This window comes from Prorops nasuta, unplaced genomic scaffold (assembly GCF_024137725.1).
Source record: "Prorops nasuta isolate Cenicafe-Biocafe unplaced genomic scaffold, Cenicafe_Pnas_1.2 PNAS00015, whole genome shotgun sequence".
NCBI lineage: Eukaryota > Metazoa > Arthropoda > Insecta > Hymenoptera > Bethylidae > Prorops > Prorops nasuta.
The window spans coordinates 2,806,643-2,833,181 of record NW_027116812.1 but is presented as its reverse complement, the minus strand read 5'-3'; the positions used below and the strand labels follow the sequence as shown (position 1 = coordinate 2,833,181).

The 26,539-nt window shown below is 29.9% G+C and overlaps 4 protein-coding genes and 1 long non-coding RNA gene across 8 annotated transcripts in view; 1 reads left to right on the top strand and 4 right to left on the bottom strand.

The window, feature by feature from the left end:
* Nucleotides 1–26,539, top strand: part of LOC136779182 (GTP-binding protein RAD) — a 55,313-nt gene that overhangs the window by 11,860 nt on the left and 16,914 nt on the right. The window lies entirely within an intron of this gene.
* Nucleotides 1,544–4,024, bottom strand: LOC136779188 (uncharacterized). Its single transcript, XR_010823530.1, has 5 exons — nucleotides 3,977–4,024; nucleotides 3,333–3,646; nucleotides 3,154–3,269; nucleotides 2,191–3,056; nucleotides 1,544–2,104 (listed from the first exon to the last, which is right to left on the bottom strand). It is a non-coding gene; the product is annotated as an uncharacterized lncRNA (long non-coding RNA).
* LOC136779187 (trypsin epsilon-like) lies at nucleotides 5,534–8,750 on the bottom strand. Its single transcript, XM_066736625.1, has 5 exons — nucleotides 8,645–8,750; nucleotides 7,960–8,258; nucleotides 7,786–7,900; nucleotides 6,109–6,287; nucleotides 5,534–6,027 (listed from the first exon to the last, which is right to left on the bottom strand). The coding sequence occupies exons 1-5, from the start codon at nucleotides 8,694–8,696 to the stop codon at nucleotides 5,872–5,874; spliced, it is 801 nt and encodes a 266-aa protein (XP_066592722.1). The 5' UTR covers nucleotides 8,697–8,750; the 3' UTR covers nucleotides 5,534–5,871.
* Nucleotides 10,346–13,573, bottom strand: LOC136779185 (trypsin-like). Of its 2 annotated transcripts, none has more exons than XM_066736621.1 (5): nucleotides 13,445–13,573; nucleotides 12,745–13,058; nucleotides 12,577–12,691; nucleotides 11,414–11,592; nucleotides 10,346–10,550 (listed from the first exon to the last, which is right to left on the bottom strand). In XM_066736621.1, the coding sequence occupies exons 1-5, from the start codon at nucleotides 13,494–13,496 to the stop codon at nucleotides 10,374–10,376; spliced, it is 837 nt and encodes a 278-aa protein (XP_066592718.1). In that variant the 5' UTR covers nucleotides 13,497–13,573; the 3' UTR covers nucleotides 10,346–10,373. The 2 variants fall into 2 exon arrangements, with proteins under 2 accessions (XP_066592718.1, XP_066592719.1); XM_066736622.1 differs by having other exon boundaries at nucleotides 12,760–13,058.
* Nucleotides 21,244–24,367, bottom strand: LOC136779186 (trypsin iota-like). Its single transcript, XM_066736624.1, has 5 exons — nucleotides 24,254–24,367; nucleotides 23,585–23,898; nucleotides 23,409–23,523; nucleotides 21,773–21,951; nucleotides 21,244–21,688 (listed from the first exon to the last, which is right to left on the bottom strand). Exons 1-5 carry the CDS (start codon nucleotides 24,303–24,305, stop codon nucleotides 21,515–21,517), a joined length of 834 nt encoding a protein of 277 aa, XP_066592721.1. The 5' UTR covers nucleotides 24,306–24,367; the 3' UTR covers nucleotides 21,244–21,514.

Genomic DNA, 26,539 nt, shown 5'->3' with positions numbered 1-26,539 from the left:
TTCATTTAGCACGATATTGTTTCGCTTTGAGATTTCTCTCTCTCTCGTCTTACTCTTTTATTTCTTTTAATTGAGGCTGATCAGAGAGCGACGTTCTAAATAATTCTAATTGGATTTATCGAGAGGATGAAGGCTAAGATAGAGATCGCTGGTGAATTTCCTCAGAAGCGGAACAGAGGTTGGATGTGGGAAGTGAGAAGTGGAAAATCTGAAAGGCGTTTTCTGGCTTGGAGGGATCGATGGTGCAACAACGGTCTCCATTGACACTAACACGTGTATACTCGTAACTGGTAGTGGTAAAGTGTGCAGTTTGCAGTTCGCTTAGAACAAAGCCATAGGACAAAGGCAGAGAACGACGACGAGTAAACGGATATCGGCCTTCTCAGCCGCTAAAACAGAACTGCGAGCAAGCTGGCTGAGGCTGGCTGAGGCTGGCATGCCCTGCCTGCCTGCCTGCCTGCCTGCCTGTTGCACCAGTATGCACCATGCGAGCCCTAATTCTTAATGCATTACGCGCTAAGAATATGAAAATATCAAACTTCCACGTCGTTAAAACAGTTCAGTAAGAAGCCTCACCGACGCTTATCCTTGTCATTTAAGCTCCCTCTCATATAGAAACTATATATTACACGAGCAAATAATGCTCTGCTAATATCATTGACCTGAAATAATAAAAATTTTATGATCCATGTATTTTGAATAGGAGTGCCAACTGTAATGGCCACTAGGATAATTTATGGTTTGTGCAGAGGGAGTGTTTTATTTTTGGCTAATTTATTTATGTTCGTTATATTGGTCACACACTATTGAATATTAATAAATTGAATTATGAAAAAAATCAGCAGTCACACAAAACCCTTAGAATTATTGTAACTGGTACTTATTTTGGCAATCCTATAGTTTTGAAGATTTTAATGATCTGTGAAGAATTAATTTGTACATCGTAAAAGAGTACAATCAGAAACTCTTAATATTTTTATTAATTTTCTTTTTGTAGTGTAGAAACTGTTCAATATCCTTTAAATTATGTTCAGCAAAAAATAAATTATTGTTTATTCCAAAAATTAACTTATTTAGAGGACCTCCAACTACTTATAAAATACTCTGTATTAACGTGTACTAAACAGTTAAGCTATCCTAGAGTGAATGATTTTAAGAATAATATCGTTATACCAATTTTATATACAATTCAGTTAAAAAGTAAGTTAAGTATGAAAAATTCTTTACTTTCAATAATTTTCTTACTTCCCTAAATTTGTCATAAACGATTACTGACTTATAGGAGATATATGTCTATAGAAAATTAAAAAATTAAAGACTTTAATTCTTATAATCTTACTTAAAGGTTATAGATGAGAAAGTTGTCGAAAAATTGCTTTCTTAAATTCACTCGTTTCGAAAAATTGTATAACTTTGGTGTTAATAAGTAACCAGGCACTTAGTATATTAAAAACATTCTTATTAAATTCTCTTACTCTGTTCAACTTCTTTAGGTATTCTATTCTCTCTTCGGATCGTAATAAAAGCAAGTGGTGAGAATTACTTCACCGCTGAATATAATCATGTCCTGCAAGAAAACTAGCAGAAAGAAAATAGAAATATAAGTATAGCATCCAATAGCACATGTTTGGATCTCCTGGCCAAGTTATTATGTTTACGTGAAATTTTTATACAACTGTTATTGAAAAAGGTTTTACGAGCTAAAACTTTTTTCTAAATTAATTCGGGAAAATAAGAAGAAATAAACACCTTAATGGATTTTCACGGTTTTCACTAGTATATTTATATAATCAGTGCTTAATACTTATTGATACATTTATAAAAATATAAAGTTTCATATTAATCAGAGGGCCGACGTTCTCCGAACCTCACTTGAGTAATTTTTGCCTTAATATATTTGCAGATTATTATCTATTGTTCATATATTTTATAGATAATAATAATAATCTTCTACTACATCATCTATGAAATCTTGCAATTCGTAGAGATAAACAAAGGTACTGGCAGAAGCAGGGTCGTATCCATTAGTGAGCACCGGAAAATAGGCATAGTTAGCTAATCCAATAAGTTTATTCTCGTAAATTAAAGCACTGCCATCGTTGCCCTAAAATATTTACAGGTTTTAAATTTAATGTCATTTTAAAGACAATATCAATCTATAAAGAATAATAGTATTTGGAATATACTTACGAGTAACGCAAATTCGAGGTAACCACAGATGGTATGCTTGTAGTAAGTTAGGCCAGCCTCTTTGAGAAATCTTTTACAGCGAGGAAATTTTTCAATTACCAGTAACCTTACTTTTCTGAGGCTAAAATGATTGTCCGTTTCTGACCGATTTTTTCTCCAACCATAAAGTGTTCCATACTCTTTAAATTAATTATGTGTTAATTCGAGATTTTCTTTTAATTATTCTAATCGTGTTTAGTTCAAATTTAATATGCATAGGAAAGTACTTTTGATTCTTTATGTTAGTAAAATTAATTTACTAATTCATGTATCCGAAACATGACAAACTTATGATGTCTAAGCTTAATTCTTTAAATATTCATATATACGAGTTGAATATGACACACTGGAACAATTTTGGAGCATTTTTAACGCTGTGTTTACTGAACATGTATTGGAAGCCATCAAGCTTTCAATTCAACTAAGTAAAAATGACAGTTTAAAAATATTTCAGAGAACCCATTTTTAAAACTACTACCGTGTTTATTATGCGTTTTGAAAATTTTGCCAACATCCGTGTCATCTGTGTTATCATTAATTCATTAAAAGTGCTAACGCACCTTGAAATTTGTTTTGCATTTATAGTACAAAAAATTAAAGCAATGCTATGTATCTTTGCCTTTTATTATGCAATTAACAAAAAAAAACTATTGCTGAAAAATAGATGCAATACTGTTTAAAAAATTCAAAGATATCTATAATGAAATATAGTAACAATTTAGAAAATTTGACTATAATTAGAAAAGAATGTTCGTTATGCCACTGAAATGCTACAAACAACAAGCGTTCGCTCTGTACGTAATATTGGTATCAGTGATCCCATTACTCTGTAATATAATAACGTACTTGAAAAAGTATTGAAACGATTTAACTGCTTAAGCTAGAAATTATACATATTTGTGTTTTTCTGTAATAAAATCTTACAATTTCCGTGGAATCTTATGGCAAAAGACGAAGGATCATCAGTAATAAGCTCCTTTGGTACGGGACCAATCTGGATAGGTTTCTGATTGCTATTGATCTCTAAAGGCTTTTTTTACCTGAAACAGAATATTCTTGTTGATACAGATACACGATTAAAAAAATTTTTAAGCATTATATACCTTTAAAACGCCGATTGTATACAGCACAGTTTTTTCTATTTCGATTGTAGTTATATTATGGATGAAATAAGTTTCTATTTTATGAATTTGATCACCTTTCAAGAGGTTATTCGATCCAGTACGAATTCTGATATCTTTTAAATGATCTTTTTGATCAAGAATACAGGCTGCTGTAGCAAGAATATACTGAGGACTGATAATCACAGCATTACATTGAAATTGTTTTTTTACAATTATAGCTGCTATATGAGGAAACTCGTGAGGCTTTGCCGCATCATCACTAAGCACTCTGTGAAACTTATAGGCCAGAGTACCTAAAAGCAGTGATATTTCTATATTTTTGTGAAAACTTTTTTCAATTAAATAGTAGGTACTATGTATAAATGATAAACCAGCTAAAACAGGTAACCCAAATATATAGCTCATTTACTTCTGAGATATGACGTAACTATACAGTGATATTTACCAAACTTGCAGAAATATACTCAAATTGATTTTTTGCTTTACTTAAGGTTATTTTTTTTAATTTTGTATCCTTTTGGCTGCTTTCAATAGATTTCGAAACAAGATTGTAAACAGAGTTTTGTATAGGGATTGATTGTTAATTACAGCTAAAAATTTTAAATTTTGGAACTGTTACTCACCAAATAAAGTTATATTCAAAATGAGAAAAAGTAATTGCAAAATTGTTAAACATCGTAGCTTCTTTTAATAAGTAGGAAACTTATAATAGGTATTTATATATAAATATTATCGTATTAATTCTTTATGGTACTCACGATTCGTTGGATTTTATATGATTTTACTTATCAAACTGTAATTTTTAATATAATTTTTAAGTACATGTGAAGCTATCACAGTCATAAGACTAAAAAGCTAACAATAAAATGGTAAAACATCTAAAAAAATATTACTCTACATTATTTAGTGACATTGATTTGTCTGGATCCACACAAATGCATTTTTATAGGTCCTGCAGAAATTTTACCATTTATTGTACGTGAGAAACTTTGTGCGACCTGCAAAAACTCATTTATGTGAAAGTATATATGTGTTTATGGATGTTAGATTAAGTTTAACATACACAAACTTTAGCTGTTTATCTTGTGGTGATGCATATATGTAATATTTTTTTCTTGCAGTTTTTCTAATTTCACACTTAATTTTTTCAACATTGGTTTGTTTACATTTTATTGTTCAATATATTAATTAATATGAAATAAAATTAAAATGTAATAAGATAGTTCTTTAAAGTGAAGCTGGTAAATATAAATATCGCTAAGAAAAGGTAGTGCACTTCACAGCACAGTAAAGAATTAACATCTAGATTCTTTAATCTGCATCAAAAACGCACTGTGGAAGAAATTTTACTTTTTGAAAGATTTTTCTATTAAGGATTTATCGTAAAAAAACAAAAATTATTTTACTACATTTTTCTAGCCAATAGAGTTACTTGATAAAGTATTAGGTGTAAAATAGAGATATATATATATATATATATATAAAATTTTATTCATTTTAAATAAATGAATAAAATTTTTTATAGACAGTAATATCAGGAATACAGCTAATTTTGTGAACAGTTTTTAATCTTAATTCGAAATAAAAATATATCGTAAGGTAACTAGGACTGTAGGTTATACTACGTACATCTATAGTTTGTTGCCATTGTAATCATTTTCTAACAATACACTTTTACCAAAGAAAAAAATCATTCAAAATGTAAAATTTCTGTCACAACTCTTTAACACTAGATATACCAGACCAGTCAAAATGACTGCTTTCGGTATTTCAATTTAAAATTCCTACTACGTGTAATATTTTTTTTTCGTAATGATATCATGACTTTTCTAGTTATAACTAAAGAATTAATTTTATAAAGTTTATATTACTGTATATATGTTGTTAGTAAAAATAATTTGCGTTTTTGACACTTATACTAGTAACAGTCAAAATGACTGGTTCAATCGCTGGTATATCTAGTGTTAATATACAGATATAACAGATAAAATGATATAAAACACTAAGATGTTTGTCGGAATTATTGACATCACTACTACAAAACTTGTAGTAATTATTTTTTAATTTTGAGACTTGTCGCGCTGCCAAAAATGATAAATTTAAAAGGAAGAAAATATAAATACGTAGCATCTCGAATGGCATCTTTTTCTATCTCCTATAAGTAAACTAATAAATTTAGGTAAAGGTTTTATGCAAACTTTATTTTGAAAATCATGTTGAAAACTATAATATTAACCTGAATTACAGAAAATAAGTAGAGAAATCCACCAGTTTTATGAATTTTATGTGTTCATCACCATGAAAATCAATTTGGCACTTCTGTTTTCACTAGCAGATTCGTATAATCAGGATATAAAAATAGTTTCTTAAGTATACGAAATTTCAAGTTAATCTAAGGTCCGACGTTTTCCGAACCTCACCAGAGTAATTTTAGCCATAATGTATATTCAGATTATTTGCATATTCAGATTATTATCATCTATTATTCATATTATTTATAGATATGAATAATAATCTTCTATACTAAGGAATTTACGAAATCTTGTAGTTTGTAGATATAAGCGAAGGCGCTAGCGTAAGCAGGACGGTTTGCATTAGTGATCACCTCGAAATCGGCATAAGTAGCCAATCCCGCAAGAGTATTGTTGTAAACTAAAACGCTGCCATCGCTGCCCTAAAATATTTACAATTTTTAAATTTTATGTCATGGCAAAGATATGAATCTATGAATAATGATTTTTTTCGCCACACTTACGAGGAAAGCATATCGAACGTAACTGCAGAGAGTATGATCGTAATATTTTAAGCCAGCGTCGTTGAGGAATTTTTTACAGCGAGGAAATCTTTCAATTATGGTTTCATCCACTTTTCTCAGGCTAAAGTGTTTGTCCGTTCCTGCTCGGTTTTTTCCCCAGCCAGACAGTGTTCCGTACCCTGCAAATTAATTATGTGTGTTGACCAGAAAATATTCCTTTTTAATTATTTCAAACGTATAATCTAAATTTGATTTAAAATCTTTAAACGACTCATGTATCAAATTCATCATATTAATGAAATTAATGTATTAATTCATAACTTAAAAATGTGATATTAAATTATTCTATCTACACCTGATGCTCGAAATACCCTTATATGGACCAAATTGCAGGATATATTGGAACTTTTTTCGAGCATTTTTAACAGTTTGTTCACTAAGTTTGTTGAAAAATATAAAACTTTGTTTTTGACTAGCTGGAAATAGTAGTTTACAAATGTTTCAGAGGACCTATTTTTAAAACTACTATTGTGATTGTAATTTGAAAATTTTGCCAAGATGCAAGTCATCTGTGCTGTCGTCGATTCGTTAAGGTGTTAACGCATCTGTAAATTTATATTGCACTTGTATAACAGATATAAAATTAGCGATACTATACGTATCTTTATCATTTATTATGCAAATAACAATATCCGTTGCTGAAAAATAGGCATGATGCTATTAAAAGAATTCGAAGGAATCCTTGTAATGATCAATAGGTTGCAATCAAAGTTACGCGAATGTAAACATTTACAAGATTATTAAAAATACTAAAATAGGTCTCTGATTAATTTTTTGGGTCATTTACCGGGAGAAATTGTAGTTTATTTACAAAATACTGATTCATTTGCGTGAATGATGAGCATATTGATTCATTTTCTATACAAACATGCAAAAATATAAGCTGTAAAAGCATATTTGTGTAAAATTGTATACTTTCTGTTAATAATTTTCTTAGACAATCTGGTATATTTTATTTTATAGCAAATGTTGTAATCTCATTCTAGAAACCTGCCACATGAAGATTAGAAAAAAACGTAGTTTAATGAAATCCTTCGTACCAACATTACAGAGGGAAAAACATTTCAATAATAGTACGTTATTTGAAAATCCATTTGAAAGGTATTTAGCATTTTAGTCACGTCGGAAGCTTTTATTTCTGAGGGTGCGTACACACTTTTAACTGAGCTCCGTCATAAACCGCACCTACATACTGCCAGTTCAATGTGAATTGTGTCACATTGAGCCGGCTGTATGTAGGTGTGGTTCTTGACGCGGTTTGGTTCAAGTAGTATATACTGCACACCTCTTGATAAAGCAGTAAGATTTTCAAATATTTTTTTAATTAATTGCTTTCATTATAATATATTTAGTTTCGAACATTGAACTATTTGATTAGAAGAAACAATTCTCTACGTCACTAAAACTTTATAATAACCTTGAATTCATCTTCATATAACGCTATATCATTGACAAGCGTTTTGCTATGTAATGTCGGTATCAGCCATTATCAGAGAAACCCTATTAATAAGCTGTAATATAATAATACTCTCGAAAATGGATTAAAACGGTTTAACTGCTTAAAATATCTGCAAGAGTTTAAAAATTTGCATATTATTCTATACTATGCATTCTTACAATTTCCAGCGAATGGCAAGGCGATCTTCCAAGGGTCACTATCAATAAGCTCTTTTGGTACTGGACCAACAGGGATAGATTTCTGTCTATCATTAAACTGTATACTTTTTTTCAGCTGAAAAAAATATGGTCATTAATGGAGATAAATATTTGCATATTTAATTAACGTATTACCTTCAAAGCACCGATTGCATCCCTATCATCTTTAGTCACATTATGAATGATATAAGATTCTACTTCATGCAATTCACCACCAGCATAAATGCTATCCGTTCCAGTACGAATTCTGATATCTTTAATATGATCTTTTTGATGAAGAATACAGGCTGCTGTAGCAAGAATATATAGAGGTTTGATAATCACAGCATTACAATGATAACGATTCTTCACAAGCATAGCTGCCATATAAGGAAATTCGTTACGCCCTGCCGCTTCATCACTATGCAGTCTGCGAAATTCATAGGCCAGAGTACCTAAAAGTAGAGATGTTTCTATATTTGTGAAAACTTTTTTCAATTAAGTGGTAGGTACCATTTATAGGTACATGATAAATTATCTAAGCCAAGTAACCAAAATATATAATAGCTCTTTTATTTGTGAGATAAGACGTAATTATATCGTGATATTTACCAAACTTGCAGAGGTATACTCAAGCCAATTTTTTACTTTATTCAAGGTCATTGTTTTTCTTTATATTATAATGTAATTTATTTTCTTCAAAAAAAATTGTGTATTTTTCATTTCACGTTCTTTTGGCTCCTTTCAAAAGTTTTTGGAAATATAACATTGTGAACAGAGATGTTTGAGGGGATTAATTAAATTATGGCTAAAAGTGTCCAATTTTATCACTGTTACTTACCACACAAAGCTGCACTCAAAACGAGGAAAAGTGTTGCAAAATTGTTAAACATCGTAGCTCTTTTAATAAGTAAGAAACTTAAAATGGGTATTTATATAAAACTATTATCATATTAACCCTTTAATATACTCACGATCCACTGGATTTTATATGATTTCAGTTATTAATCTGCCGTTTTAATGCTATTTTTAAGTGCATGCAAAGTTATCACAGCCATAAGGCCAGAAGGCCATCGATAAAATAATGTAGTGTATACTAAAAAAATTAATAGTACACGGCATTTCATAACATTGATAATAATTCTAACAAATTTTTATGATAAACATTTTTCGTCTACCGTAAAAGCATCGAGAAGGAGCTGTCGCGATTTGAAAGACTTTTTCTATTGAGTATATATCGCAAGAACCTCGGTAAAAAATCTTAAGAAATGTCCTACGTACTACGAAGGTTTAAATTTGGCTAAAAATAGAGATTTTCTTGTGATGACTTTTGAAATCAGGGCTAGGTCGGTCAACTAAGTCAGCTTAGGTTAATCCTAAGTGTTTCCTTGTACAAGTATTATGTCTGTGAACTTGTCTGGTACGCCTATGGATATGCCCTTGTATTATTTATAGATTAATAGACAAATTAGGATTATATTGGCTTATGATGTGTTTTCACATAAGGCTCAAACGAGCTGTTAACTTCAGGCTTATATAAATAGTGGTATATAGTTTTCTAGGGACTCAATATCAGTTCCTTATATACATATAATCGGGTTATCCTTAATATAGGCCCTTAACAAAATCTCAAGTAAATTTTTACTAGAAAAATTAAACATTGTGTTTTATTCCTATTTTTTTAGTAGTTAATTTTGCTACTTGAAAAAGTGTAAAATAAAATGTATACAGTTTTACCTACTTTTAAAGACCAATAAGATTTTCTGTACACTGAAGTAATTAAACTACTTCTGTAAACTTGTTGTTTATTATATTTAAACATTGAAATACATCGTATGTTGACTACGACTGTAAATCACACTGTATCTAGTTTGCTACTACTGTAATCAGTTTCTCGTAATTTACTTTTGCTAAAATATTTTTTCATTCTTAATCATTTTCTATTTAAAAGGTAAATGAACTAATTCTTAAGAATTGCATTCTTAAAATCATTCGCTCCGTTAAAATTCATAAGTTTGGGATAAGTTAAACAGACACACTTATATTTATATTAACAACTTCCCCATCAAATCCTGTATATAGCCTGATGCAACTTTCTTCGGTATTCCATTCTCATCTTAAAGCATAATGGATGCTGGAAAAACGACTGTGGCGCGTCCAAGCATGATCATACCTTGTAGAAAAACTAACAGGATGAAACTAGAAATATATAGCGTTCTACAGCATATTTTTTAATCTCCCGTCCAAACCATTAAGTTTACGTGAATATTTTATAAAACTTTTATTACAAAACATTTTGATAGCTACAACTTTGATTTGAATTATTTCAGAATCTAATAGAAACATTAATCGTTTTATCGTTTTTTCATGCTTTTCATCGTGAAAATTAAAATTCTGCATCAATTTCACTCCCATATTCATGTATAATCAGTGGATGAAAATAGGTCTATAAGTATACAAAGTTCAATTTAATCTGAGATTGAAGATTTTAGAGCCAAGCATACCCGAAGAGTTTCGACCAAAATGAATTTTTATACTCGGATTATTATAATCTATTATTCATATTATATTTATATATTTGTATAGATATCATCTATTACATTTCTTAGAAACTTTCGCACTTGGTGGACATAAGTAAAGACGCTGGCGTATGCCTCTCTGTTAGTACTTGTGAGTACCTGAACATCAAAATAAGAAGCCAATCCGATAAGAGTCTTGTCGTAAACTAAAACGCTGCCATCGCTGCCCTAAAATATTTATAATTTTATAGTCCCCAGAGTGTAGAAAGAAAGGCTTGTGCAAGTCGTTTTGCGAGACTATCCACTAATCGTATCACGCGCGAGTTCGCCATCTCCTCGAGACTTATATTAGCGAGTCTATTTACAAAACTATTACCAATACTATTTCCAATGCGTTTAAATAATTGCTAAAATGCAATTAATTAATTTACTTATTTTATTTTCATATCTGCATTTTATATTTGTCATCCAACATTTTTTACCGTATTAAATTTTTTTCACTGTGAGATTTAAAACAGTAACTGATTGTAATCTCAAACTATAAACTATTCAACATGTTGTCCACTCGGTTAATTCACAACTTTGATAAACTACCATCAGAGCATGTATAAAAAAAATGAAAAATATGTTACTTTTTAAAACATATTAACAAAGTTTGTATAAAGTTTAAGTTATATTTTAATCGAGTGGACAAAATGTCAGAAAGCTGCAGAGCTCGAGATCAGCGTAGGTTGTATGTTCGAACCCTACCACAGACCAAATTTTAATGTAGCAAAATTTACTAATAAATGTTGATCAATAAACATGATAAATAAATTTGACAGTAATAGGAGCAGATAATTTAAATGCAGTTTTTTTGTATTTTAAAATTTATCTATAGTATCAGAAATAGTATTGGTAAAGGTATTGTAAATATGTTCGTTAATATAAGTATCATTATAAGGCAAACATGATACGATTCCCAAATATTCTCGCAGAGCTATTTACGAGCCTCTTTCCTACGTGTGATATGTTAACGTAAAGATATTGTATGTATCCAGGAAGAATGTACACATTATCCATAATATATATATATATATATATATACTTACGAAGAACGCATATTCCACAAAAGCACAGAGGGTATGATTATAAAAGGTTAAGCCAGCCTGGTTCATGAATCTTTTACAGCGAGGAATTCTTTCAATTACTGTGTCCGTTACTTTTCTGAGGGTAAATTGTTTACCATCTCCTCGCCGATCTTTTCCCCAGCCAACAATTTTTCCGTCATCTGCAAATTAAGTAGATGTGTTAATCAGATAAAGTTTCTCATTAATAATTTCAAACCTGTAATCCAGATTTATTATCTACGAAGAATGCACTTCTCATTTATCATGATTATAAAGATAATGTATTAACTATATGCAAAATTGTGTCATTGTATTTAAAAAGATGATTTTATAATAATTTAAAGAAAGTTGAATTGCCTATTTTGACTTTTTACAGTTTTTTTATCATATTAACAAACTCGTATCACATTTAATCTGTGAAAAATTTCCAACGAATTCAATTGATTTGAAGGTTTTTGGGGTATTTCTCATACTATGCTTGCTAAACATGTTAAAAGAACACAAAGTTGATTATTTTACAAAGTGAAAATGATCATTTTTGTAACTATTGTTTATGTAATTAAAACATTTTACTAGCACTCAAGTATTCTAAGTTAACTTTACATTGTTAATAGTCTTAATGTGTCTGCAAATTTGTATTGCACTTGATATTACCTTTATTTTCCATTTATCTTGAAGGTAACATAATCCATTCTTAAAAAAATAGATGCAATACCATTATAAAAATCTAAAGGAAAGCTTTACAAGTTTTTTCAGGGTTGCCCCTACATTAATGTATTGTAAATATTCATGATATTTATAAACTCCTAAAATAAATTTGTTACTACTTTTCGAGATATTTACAGGGAGTAATTTATAGGTTGATCTACAAACATGCAGATTCTTCGATAGGAATGATTATAGATCAATTTGCTAAGATTCGAAATAGAAGCTTTAACAGTGTGAACTGTATAGCTTTGCTAACAATTTTCATTGATAATGTGATATATTTAATTCAATCGTGTCAATTGTGTATTCTCTTTGTATAGAACTGAACACTTGAAAATGTGTATAATAGGACCGGTTCAAAGTATTTACGAGAAATTACATGATTTTAGGTTTTTCAAATAATATATATATATATATATATGTATATATATTCTTACAATGTCCAAGGAATGGTAAGGCGACTTGCCAAGGGTCGCTATGAAAAATCTCTCTCGGTAGGCGACCAATACGAATAGGTCTCTGCTTATAACCGAAATCTATACGATCTTCCAGCTAAAAAAAGAACATTGCTGTTAATGGTGATAAATAATTATTTCGAATACTACCTTAAAGACACCGACTGTATACAGCATAGTTTCTTCTATTTCGCGTGTAGTTATGTTATGAACGAAATAAGTTTGAACCGTGTAAGTTTCACCACCTTTGGAAAGGTCAGTCGTTCCAACACGAATTCGGATGTCTTTAATCCGATTTCTTTGACTAAGAATGCAAGCTGCTGTGGTAAGGATAAATTGAGAACTAATAATAACACCATTACAATGAAATTTTCGAAGCACCATTATCGCCGCCAGAAAAGGAGCATCTGCAAGCTCTGCTGTATCATCACTACGTAGTCTGTAAAAATCCCAGGCTGATGTGCCTAAAAGTAGTCGCATTTTTACATTTGTGAACATTTTTTTTTCAATTAAATTTTAGGCCATTATCACGTATAGCATATATCACCAGCTGCAGCTTAAATCATTCAAATATCTTTGCCATTTATGAGACAAGACAAAATTAAAGTGATAGTTGCGAAGCTTCCAGAGATAAACTTATTAAAAATGATATTTTACTTTATGCTAAGGTCACTATTTTTTTATAATATTTAAGATTTTTTATGTTTTTGATAAGAAATCGTGTATTTCTTATAGCATGCTCTTTTAGCTATTTTTATCAGTTTTAGAGAACAACGTGGTTAAAAGAGATATTCGAGGAAATTGATAGAGTTGGCAGAAAATTTTTGATTTCACAGTTTTATTTACTTACCAAAAAGATTTAGGCACAAAATGACAAAAATCACTGTAAAATTTTTAAACATTGCACTCTTTGTATGATAAGTCAGAAAGCTTACAATATATAATTATATAATATTATTATGATATTAGTCCTCTAGTGTTCTCACGATTGACGGGGATTTATAGGACTTCGGTTATTAATCTGCCATTTTTTACATCGTTTTTTTAGGAGCACGTAAAATTATCACAACCATAAGGCTGAAAGCTAACAATAAAATATTAAAAGAACTAAAAAAATTATTGCTATACGTTGCTAAGTGAAGTCGTTAAGTTTGGAGCCACACACATGCGTTTTTACAGGACCTACAGAAATATTACTGCTTATTGTACACCGGAAATTTTTTGTGGAACTGCAAAAACGCTGCATTTTTGTGTGTGAATTAAGTCTCGCATTCTTTAATCTTTTACTTTGTGTTTTTGCATCTGTAATACCCTTTTCCTAACATTTTTTTAAATTCTCGCTTTACTTTGAAGATTCATTTCTTTATAAAAATAAAATGCCAGAAGATAATTTTTGAAAGTGTAGCTGGAATATAAAAAGTTGCCAAAGAAAAAGGTATTTCATATATGTAGTATAGTACAGTAAAGGATTAATGTATAGTTATTTTTTTATATAAATCATACATTTATTCTGAAAGAAGTATATATTTCAGATTTAGGGATATCGTTAAAAAAAATGTATTAATGATTCATCAACATATTCAGCACAAGTAGTAACAAAAATAATCCTAAAATGTTTGAATATGTCAAACTGAATTTGTGGGAACGTTTAAGAAGATTTTTGGAAATACACTGTGCTAATATATTTGAATTATTTATAAAAGTAGGCTTAATATCCATAAGAGTGTGCATTTTTCATGGTTTCACCATGAATATTAAAGTTACTCTATTTTTCACTATCGTATTTACGTAATCGGTATGTATGAATATATCCCTAAGAAGAACTATTTAATGTTTCAAATTAATTTAAAGGTTAATGGGGTTTTAACCTTAACCTAAAATAATTTTAGTACATTAATTTTCAGAGTATTTACATATTTAAGTCTCTTATCATCTATATTTCATAGTGTTCATAAATATGAATAATAAAATCTACCGCATTTTCTAACAAGCAAACATACGAAATAACTAATTATTAAAATATATATCACAGGAGAGAATCTGGCTTTTATATTTGCATTGAACAATTAAAACAGTGCAAAGAAAAAGATTAATACTTGAACTACCGACCTTTCATTTTGATGAGTTGTATCAATTGTTCATAAGACATTTTTTTTATTAAATTTCATTCCATATTTTATGGTAATATTATAACTTTTTCTAAACCAATATATTCGATAATATTACAAATTATTTTGTTCCTTCACTGCTACTTTTCTAAGAAAGATATATGTCATTAATATACCTAAATATATCGACCAGTCGATAGTTCGAGTATTAAGTGTCAAGTATGTATAGCATATAACCAACTTTTTGAAAATGTCGTGTAGATGTTGAATAACTTTAATAAAAGGACATTTCCTTATATCGAATATCCTCAGCAATCTCATCATCCGAATTTGGAAAGCATTTAGCCAGATATAGATTTACCATAGTGGGGAAAACTATTCAGATCTCCCACTATATTTTGTATGAAATGCCGTAGATCGTAGATATAAGTGAAGACGCTGGCATATGATACACGATTAGCATGATTGGTGACCCGAATATCAAAATAGGAAGCCAATCCTATGAGATGATTGTTATAAACTAAAACACTGCTATCGTTGCCCTAAAATATTTAGAATTTTATAATAGTCCATGTCATTGTAAAAAAAAATGATCGATTTACAGAGAATGTCTTTTTTCGACGGTACTTACGAAATATTGAACAAAGTGGTAAGCACAGACGGTATGACTATAAATAGTTAATCCAGCCTCATTAAGAAATCTTTTACAGCGAAGTATTCTTTGAATTACGGCTTCCTCCGTTTTTCTGATATCGAAGTTTTTGTCTTCTCCTGCCCAATTTTTCCCCCAGCCCGCAACTGATCCGTACCCTATAAATTAATTATTTGTGACAATCAGATGATAATATTAATATTTGGAACTGATATTTTTAAAATAATTCAGAGTATACCTATTTTTTATACTCATACCATATTTATATGACTCGAAAAATAATCCAACTTTCAACGATATATTTCTTATCTTTCCAATTTGTCATGAAAATAACATAAATCGTTGTTGAAAAAATTACTTGATATCACTTTAAAAAGCTAAAGGAATTCTAAATAAGGATTGATAAGGTCGAAAATAAGGTTAATTTAATGTAAATACATTAACAAACTTGTTAAAAATACTACAATGAGTTTTTGGTTAGGTAAGTTTGAGAGCATTTAGCTGCAGCGCGATTTATGTAGGTTCATAATTCTATAAATGAATAATGATTAATTTTAAAAATGAAAAATAGAATCTATGTAATAAATATTGTATACTTTTTGCTAACAATTTCTCCGATAATGTAATGAATTTCACTTTTTGGCAAATACTATAATCTCGATGTGCAAAATTGACGAATTAAGATTAAGACAAGCCAACTTTATACATATTGAATGCATGTGTCAATAATACTACGTTATTTAATCACTGATTTTAATTTTGTTATAATGTCTTATTAAAAGCACAAGCCGTTCCTTCTATTAAAAAAAGATTTTCAACGGAAGATTTTTGTTTTAATTATTTAATTAGTCTAATAATATATTTCTCCTTTGTTTTTCTTGTTATTCTAATTTCATTAAAAGTAATCGCTCGTGATACCAACAAAATAGTATAATGATTTTAAAATAGATATACAGACAAAAAATGTGCCGTACATCGACGCGCTTTGTGGCACTTTGCTGTGCAATATCAGTATGAGAAATCCTGTTAAACTGTAGCAATATAACAGTACATTTAAAAATGTTTTGCAACCATTGAAAATCTTAAAGTGGCTAGAAGAAATTACACGTTAATGTGTGTGTTTTATTATAAAGTATTCTTACATTTTCTGTAGAATACCAAGAAGAACTGCGCAGGGTCACTGTAATAGAGTTCTTCTGGTATGGGCCCAATACGGATAGGTTTCTGCGTAGGGCGAACCGTCATGGGGCTTACCAGCTGAAATAAAATATTGCTTTTTATGGTGATAACAATTGAATCATTTAATTAGAGCATTACCTTCAAAAGGGCAACTGTATACAATATACCTTCTTCAATTTCGTGTAAAGTTTTATTATGCATGAAATAAGTTTCTACTTTATGAGAGTCACCACCTCTGAAGAGGCTACTCGATCCAGTATGAATTCGGACGTCTTTTAGTCGATTTTTTATCATTAACATACAGCCTGCCGTGGTAAGAACATATTGAGGGCTAATAATAGCACTATTACAATGAAATTTGTTGTACAATATTATAGCCGCCACGTAAGGAGCATTTTTAATATCAGTCGTTTCATCAATGCGCAGTCTGTAAATTTGCGTTGCTGAAGTGCCTAAAAATAGTGATATTTCTTTATGGTGAAAATTGTTGTGAAACAAGTTGTAGGTACTACATCTATAGAATATATTAGCTATGGTTTATATAGCTAACTAAATATCTTTGTCATTTTTGAGAGAAGCAAAAACTATCTTGATACTTACAAAGCTGCTAAATTAAAATTGCTTACGCTTTATACTAACACTAGTTTTTTTTTATTATAAGAACATTTACGTTTTTAAAAAGGAACTGTTTTTTTTATTGCATATTTTTCTAGCTGTTTTCATCAATTTTTGATAATATAACAGAGTTATTTGCGGGAATTAATTCAATTTGCCTGTAATGACAAATTTTATAAAGTCTGTTACTTACCAAACAAAGTGGCACTCAAAGTGACAAAAATTATTGCAAAAATTGTATACATTGTAGTCTATTTTGGCAAGTAGGAATCTCAGAATGAGTATTTATATAAAACTATTATCGTATTAGTTTTCTGCTGTACTCACGATTGACAGGGATTTATAGGACTTCGGTTATTAATTTGCCATTTTTAACATCATTTTTAAGAACACGTGGGTTTATCACAGTCGTAAGGCTAGAAAGCTCCAATAAAATGGTAAAAGAATCTAAAAAAATCGTTACTATACGTTCTTTAGTGAAGTCGTTAAGTTTTGGGCCACACACACGCGCTTTTATAAGTCCTACAGAAATTTTACCGCTTATTCTATATACACGAGAAATTTTTTGCGGAATTTGCAAAAACATATTTGTGTGTGTATATGGTTTAAGGTTGACAATTTTTAACTGGTTGAATGCTACGACGGCCACTAATGACCGCTACTCAATTTGGCGTTGAAGCTACGAGGGCCACGAGTAACCTTGGTTACATCTAATCATTAATCATGATTATACATCCTAACTTATTCGTTGCAGATAATATTTCTATAATTTATATACATATAATATAAAATAAATTATGCCCCCATGAAGTTTTTCTAAAACTAGCATGTAATTTGAAGTGATATTTTGTTGCTTCGTGGTGCTCCGTATATGTAACTTCTTTTCCTTACCATTTTTTTTAATTCACACTTTACTTTCAAAGTTCATTTGTTTACATATTCCATTATTCACTACATTAAGACTACATAAAAATATAATATCAGAAGATAATTTTTAAAAGTGAAGCTTGAATATAAAAAAAAAATCATTAAGAAAAAGGTATTTTACATATACAATCTAGCACAGTAAAGAATTAATGTATAGCTTTTTTTTTATCTAATTCATAAGCATACTCTGAACAAAATATATATAAAATTTAGGAATATCGTTAAAAAAAGTGTATTTATGATTTATCAATACATTTAACACATGTAGTAACAAAAATAATCCTAAAATATTTAAATGTATCAAATTCAGTTTGTGCGTTTAAGAAGCTTATTGTTGGAAATACAGTGTGCTATAAGCTTTATTAAATTTAAATGAAAATATCCAAAACTCCCAAATGAGAAATAGAATTTATAGCTTGCAAAAAGCTTCAATAAGTTAATTGAAAAAATAACGCACTTTGAAAACCTGATCATCGATGATGTAGGTACTGTATGCACTATATGGTAATCAGTACATGTGTTTTTAATTACAGTCAGACTGTTCTCATCGCAAAGATTACGTATTATATAAAACTTTCAAACGTTTTACAAACTTACTCCGATATTATTTTCAATGTTCAATAAATAAAGTAATTTATACTATGAAAAAATAATATGAATAATTAGAAAATAATAATGGGAACGAATCAAAATGCTGTGTGGTTAAAATTATTGATTTGTTCTACTGATATTCTATTTGCCCTGATGTTTTGTATAATAACCATCGAATATTAGACTTTCTTTTTAACATTTAAGTATTACGAGAAACAACGTCAGGTAAGTTGATGATACAATAAATTAGTAAGGGATGTGGTAGAGATTATGATAGAACAGGGCACGGTGTTGTTAGAGATTGCACTAAAAATTAAGAAATTTATTTTATTTTCTTGTTGCTTGAAATCTCGTTTTCTGGAACAGCACATTCAGAGGCAAATGTTTCTTTTAGCTGATGACTGTTTCTTTCTGTTTGAAATTTGTATAATAAAAATTAAGTCTAACGCTTCTTACGATGATATTCAAAAGTTAGTATCAATAAAATAATTGTAGATGTTTGGGCACCGCTGTTTTGAACTACTCAATTATCACACTATTAACTTTTTATAATATAAATATTATTAGGTAGCGCTGGTTTGTCTAAACACCACCACTGCAAATTGAATGGCACGTGGCTTTATACGATCTTTACTCATAGTAATCTGCCACGCGAACCCCTCATTCTTAATATATTACGCACTAAAAATATAGAGAAATAAAATTTCTATGAGATTAAAACAGACATTAGATTTGCTACTTTTAATGTTGATTATGCGAACTTCCAAAAGGGATTGACATATTTTTTTTTTAATAAAAGTAGTGTAGTAAAAAAGTAATCCAATAAACTAACGTTATGTCCCGTCCGCAAGAACATTCTCAATCGGCTTCAAGTTTAATTTCCTTTCGGAATAGAAAATTTATCTTTTGTTTTTAGCAATTTTAAAGGTTTGAAAATATGGTGTGCAGGCTGTGATATAACGTGGTTGATTTACAATAAATACCGAGCGGAATACTTTCTATTGTCAGTCGCATCGCGTTCCTCTCACTATCCACCGCGCGTGGTGCGCGTTACTCTACGCGCTGTGTAATACCGACCCAATAAGTATTCCCTCTGGATAATCCTCTTTTCGTGCAAAAAAAGTGATTATGTAAACATAAATATCAAGTTTGAAGAATAGTACATAATTTTTACCATTTCCTTAAACTTTTAAACGTTTTTTAAAAAATATAAAAACAAGTGGCTTCATTTAGAAGAGAATTGTATTATCTTCGAAACACAAAAGAAAAAATTCGAAATTGTTTGAAAACTTTCGGAGCTGTGTCATGTCAATTTGGAAAAAAATCGTGTTGAGAAAAAATATTTAAAATTTCAATTAACCTTAATTTGAATATTGGAACTTTACAGTGTTTTCTTAGTTATTCAGCTAGCCCTGTTGAGTAAAGGGAATTTTCAGTTCTTTCATAAATCTTAATTAATTTAGTATTTTCGTATAGAAATAAATTGTTTTTTCCACTTTTCACACGAAATACCACCGTTGAAAGCTTTATTGCTAGGGGAGAGCATTGTACCTCGGGACTCTTTTGTTTAAGTTGCTGTTGCTGTTGCTGTTACCTTACAGAAAACAGTTAATTAAGATTTTTTATATTCATTGTATGAGCACACCGTCCTATCCTCCAATTTTCATTATCTAATCTTTTGTGTTTGTTTAATTAAAACATTCTTTAGATTTAAGAAAAGTTAATAAAAATATCCTTAGGCATAAAGATCTCCACTATACAAGGTGTCCAGAGATAATAGGATCAGTGCGAAGTTAGCACCCCAATTTTTAAAAATGGAGGAAAACCAAACAGTTCTAGTAGCACCCTGCAAAGCTCTACAGTTCCTTGCTATTTTTCAAAAAAGTTCTGTAGATTGAACTCGAAAAACTATAAAAAGATGATTTGGGGTGTCAACTTCACACTAGTGATAATAGGTAAAAAATCGTTAAATTTATATAAAGGTTTTTTAAAGATAAATTTTTCTACTGTTTCTTAATTATGAGTTTTAATTAGAAAGTAATTGAGAGTTGAGTTATTTTTCTTAATAAGTTCCTGTTATTTTCTCCATCAATACAAGCGACCTCTGATTTAAAGAAGATTCCTACGAATAGAAAATCTTAAATTAAATATCTCTAAATTCAGTTTGAATCAATCTATTCGTTACTGCGGATGAATATAGTCAACCGCTGCAAAATGACACTCGAACAGTGCCCATTACAGCCTAGTATAGATCCTGTGCACACCAACGCAATATTAACAAAGCGAGAATGTGTTATAGTGCATATGCATAAGCTACGAGTGCTGTCTACTATTATTTTTAAGCTTTCAAGTATATACAGGGTGTAACGAAATTACAAAAGCGGTCCTTGTCTTACACCCTGCATATGCACCAATCATAGAAAATCTGCGATTTGCACAATTTTGAGTGTTCATGTAACCAAACCTCGAATGGCTCGACATGTGAATGGTATTTCTTCTTGTTTAAGGCATGAGTTGTGGAACTTAAATCGTAAGGAAAGGAATTAACCGATTAATTTTATAAAAAAAAATTGAGAGTATTTAATAAATTTTCAAATTATTGTCATTTTTTAAGAAACATATGATATAACTAATTATTGAAATATCACAGGAGAATCTGAGCTTTTGTTTGCATTTAAAAAACGGTATAGAGAAACAAATTACGTATAAAACACGTACATCATGAACAAGTTTGATAATAACGTACAGAGATGTTAAATAATTTTAATGAAAAGACATCTATCAAATATCTTCAACACTTTGATCATCCGACTTTGTTACAAATTCAGTCGGATACAGTTCCACCATACTAGGCAAAATTTTGTTCTCCTATTAAATCAATTATGAATTTTTTTACTTTGTCGACGTTAGTTAAGACGCTGGCATACGATTTACGGTTTCTTTCATCGATCACCTCAATATCAAAAAAGGAAGCCAATCCGACGAGCTTATTGTCGTAGACTAAAAGACTGCTATCATTACCCTAAAACATTCATAATTTTATAGTTGATATCATTGTAAAGTTATAATCGATTTAAAAGGGACTTGTTTTCTCTGTAGTACTTACGAGGTATCCACTTCTGACGTAAGAACAGATGTGATGATTTAAATAGCCTATTCCAGCATTTTTGACGAATCTCTGACAATGCGCATCTCTTAAAATTACTGCTCCTTCGATTTTTCTGAAGCCCAAAGAATTTTCATCTCCCCTCCAATTTTGTCCCCAGCCATAAACTGGTGTACGCCCTGTAAATTATTTTAAATTCTAATCAGATACGTTCTTGTGTTTCAATATTTTTAAAAGTATGATCAAAATTTAATAACTACAAACAACAGATTTTTAATCTATTATGATTGTGAAAATAATGTACCTAGTGATAGTTCACTTTCACATTTTGATTGTTTGCTTGCCTTTATCGAATATTAACAAAGCCATAATATAATTGAGATCATGAAAAAATTTACACTCGAAGTGTTTTTACTAGTTTCCAAGGATTCCTTTCTTTCAACTGCATGCGTCTCTACATATTGACAGAATATATTTGCAAAAGCACTGGAAAATCAGTTGGGTTCTATAAATATGCATAGGTTTGGTAACAACGGGGATAAGTTGTAGTTGAAGGAAAACTTAGGAAATTAATAAAGGTTACTGAAGCATACATTTTTTCATGCGCTTCAAGATACATCTAATGCTCGAAAAGTTACACGGCCTCAATTTAACAAATTAGAGTGTTTTTGGAGCATAACTGTTGATGTTATGTTTCCTAAATATGTTGGAAGAACATTGAAGCTATATAGTAATGTTAAAATTTGAAAATGATTCAGCGAATATCTGATTTAAAACAATTTCGAATGTTTATATGACACGCGCGCACGAAAACTTTACTAACTTGCAAAGATATTAATTCTTATCTTCTGAACTCGTCACGAAAGTAACATAACCCGTTGTGGAAGAAATGTGGCGATATCATTTAAGAAAGCCATTTTGGAATGATTAATAATGATCGTTAATGTCAAAAGTAAGATTAAATCAATGCAAATATTAACAAAATTTATAAAAACGCTATAATGCGGTAAGGAATAATTTGGACAAATATAACCAAAGTGCGATTTGTGCCGACTCACAACATCCAACTTCTTTTTTAGGAGCGAATAATGATTAATTTCGAAGTTGAAAAATAGAATCTATATAATGTAAATTGTATTTTATTGCTAACAATTTACCTACCCTGATAGTGTAATCCGTTTTACTTTATGACCAATATTATAGTCTGGCTGTATAAAACTGACATATTAAAATTAAGTGAAGCGTGTTCTAATGATTAAATTATACCGACCTTATATAGATTGAAAGCACGTTTCAACAGTACGGTATTATTTACTAAAAGATTTAAATTTTATCATAGCATTTTAATAACGTCACGAATGTCTCTACTATCTGAATAAAACCATCAGATTTTCAATAAAATCCTTTTTTTAAATAACTTGTATATATAGTAATTTCTTTTCGTTTTTTTTGAAAATCTATTTGATGTTACCAGAAAAAACATTTCGTGATGTCACTACAATGGTATAATGAGTTTAAAATTGGAAGTCAAATAATGCCAATTAAAGGAGAGTGTTTTCGGTTGCAGCGATTCATATGTTCAAAGCACCTAGGAGAAATAACACGCACATGAATTTTTTTTATAAATCATCCTTACATTTTTTCAACAATGGTGTGATGAACTGTGGAGGGTTACTTTCATAAAGATCCTGTGGTAAGCGACCAATTTGAATAGGTTTCTGTGTAACGCCAAACGGTATAGGAGTCTTCAGCTGAAATAAAATAATACTTCTAATGATGATAAGTAATTAAATAAATTAATTAGAGTATCACCTTCAAGGCCCCGATTGTATACAGCTTAGTTTCTTCAATATCGTATCTCGTCACATCATTAAGGAAATAGGCTTCTACTGCACTAGTATGACCACCTTTGCGAAGGTTATTCGTTCCAGTACGAATTTTAACATTTTGTAGCTGATCTTTTATCATAAGAATGCAGCCTGCTGTGCTAAGAATAAATTGAGGGCTAACAATAGCACTGTTACAATGATATCTGTTATTCAACATTATAGCTGCCACAAAAGGAGCTTCCTTAATGTCTATCGTTTTATCAATACGCAGTCTGTAAACATTTGTTGCTTCAGAGCCTAAAAATAATCATATTTCTAAATGCTGAAAATTGTTTTTAATCAAGCGGTAGATATTATGTGTGTACAGAACAGACCAGCCAAAACCAATAAGCCGACCGAATATCTGTCATTCATTAAGCAAGACGAGATTATCGCGATTGCTACGAAACTTCCAGAAATAAGCTGATTAAAAAAGATTTTGTGCTTTATATTATAGGCCTTGGTTTTTATAATATTTATGAAAAAGCCATCTATTATTTTTTTGCATGTTTTTCTGAATACTTTCCACGGATTTTAAAAACGTAACAGAGATATTTCACGAGATTGATTCAGCTGGTGGAAAACATGAAATTTTATAACGTCTGTTACTTACCAATCATAGTTGCACTCAGAGCGACAAAAATTGTTACAAATATTTGAAACATTGTGGTTTTTTTTGACGAGTCAGAAACTCAGACTAGGTATTTATATAAAATTATTATCTTATGTGTCTTTTACTGCGCTCACGATTCGCTAGCTTTTATAAGATTTTTTTTTTTTATGTCTATATAAAGTAAACACAGACATATATGATCAGAAGGTTAACAATAAATTGGTAACAAGAATTGCAAAATTATTAATATACGTCTTTTAGTGACGTTAATAAGTATGACAAACTTTTATGGTTAATAGTTTTTTATCTGTATCATAACAACATAGAGCAGAAAATTTTCCATTGGAAAATATTTTCTATTCAAAGTATATTGTTAGAAACTGAAAATTATTTTTTATACCGTTATGACCAATCTTTCTACTTAGGGAGGGAAGAAAATCTAAGATAAAATATATACAATTTTACCTTGTCTTATTAGGCGAATGTAATTGTTGAAAAGTAATACGAAAAAATCCTTATTTCAAACTCTGATCATCGATACTCTAGTTTATCTTATTGTAAGCATAGAACCTATGATTACAGACGTTACAGTAACACTTACATCGTAAGTTTTACGGGGAAATCAAAAGGATTATTTGCATATCGGTCAAATGTTTCTATAAACTATTTTTTTTTATGAAAATTATTTTATTGGATTTATTATCCCTTTAGCGGAAAACCTATTACAAAAATTTTCATCATTAATCAATTGGCGGAGCAATAACTTCTTCCCTTATGTCTACGGTCTGAAAGATTGCATAGTTGATATTCCAGAGAAACTTTGTGCAAGCATTATTACGATACCATTAGTATTGCTCAATAAGTAAAATGATTGGTAATATGAATAAACAGCTTGATTTATTTATATAATAATAATCTGAATGAATGAAAATATGCTTTAGCCTTAATTATTGATCTGTTCTACTCATCTAGTTTTTCCCCTGATTTTATGTATAGTACCTGACAGACGTGATTCTTCGTTTTTGATAACAACTAATTGGAAGAATAAACATTGGATAAGTTGTGGATGCAAGAAATTCATAAACGATGAGAATGAGATTAGGTTAGGTTTGGTACATGCTTGTGTTAGTGTACGCTATGAAGATCACAAATTTTATTTTTCTTTATATTACTGATGTTATTTCAAATCTTTTTTTTGGATCAACACACTTAGAAGGAAAAGTTTTTTTTTGCTCATGAACGTTTCTGTATAAAACATGTATAATAAAAATTAAAACATACACCGTTTACGTTGTTGCTCAACAGCAAAAAACAATACAATTACAAATATTAAGACTTTTCTTTTCTAATTAACCAATTATTATATCATATGTATAATTAATTATATAATTATTATCGCACAACGCTAAGATTTCTATAAACGCCACAATTGAAATTTTATTCAAACTTAGCTCGTATAACATGCTCAAAATAGTAAAATATCAAACTTTTCAGTTGCTAAAACAGATCAGCAAAGCTTCACCGACAATTACACCTATCGATTTAAAGTGTTTAAACTTTGTTTTCTACGAACATTACACCAGTGTATTCGCTATGTGCACACCTACACGTTGGCAGTCAGGTAAGAATGTGTAGCAATATACATAAACAAAAAAAGTCCGGCAAAAATGACAAAATTTACCGACAGTCAGCGCTGATATTATGCATATGCATCACTACACATTCTTACCTGACTACCAATGTGTAGGTGTGCACATAGCGAATAATAAAATGTTGTCGTCGTTTGCCATAAAAAGTTTAAATTTAAAAATCCATGACGTATTGTGATCATTTTACTGACCTATAAAGAATTGATTGTTTTCATGATATAATAATAAGTTAGCAATGTGAAAAACTCTTAATATTTGTATTAAATTTGTTTTTGTGGCGTGCGACAATTTTCTTCAGACTCTTCAGCCATTAACTTTTCGTTACCCTATATTTTATGTCCATAAACTGATAAATACGTATAGAGCGAATGCTTTTATACAAGAATAAACTTCTTATACTATTTCTTCCATATACTTTAATTAAAAAGTAATCAAGAATTCATTTTTTTTTCCTTTTAGACTTTCTATTATTTTCTGGATTGTCTCAAGCGATGTCTAATTTGTAAAAGATGTCTGTCTGCTAATTAGAAGCTCCCTAGCTGTTAAAGATGTTGTAATTGTTAATAATTTTTTATACAGGGTTAAATAAAAAAATGGTCGATGGATTTTATTCTAAAAATTATTCGTTCAGTTACAA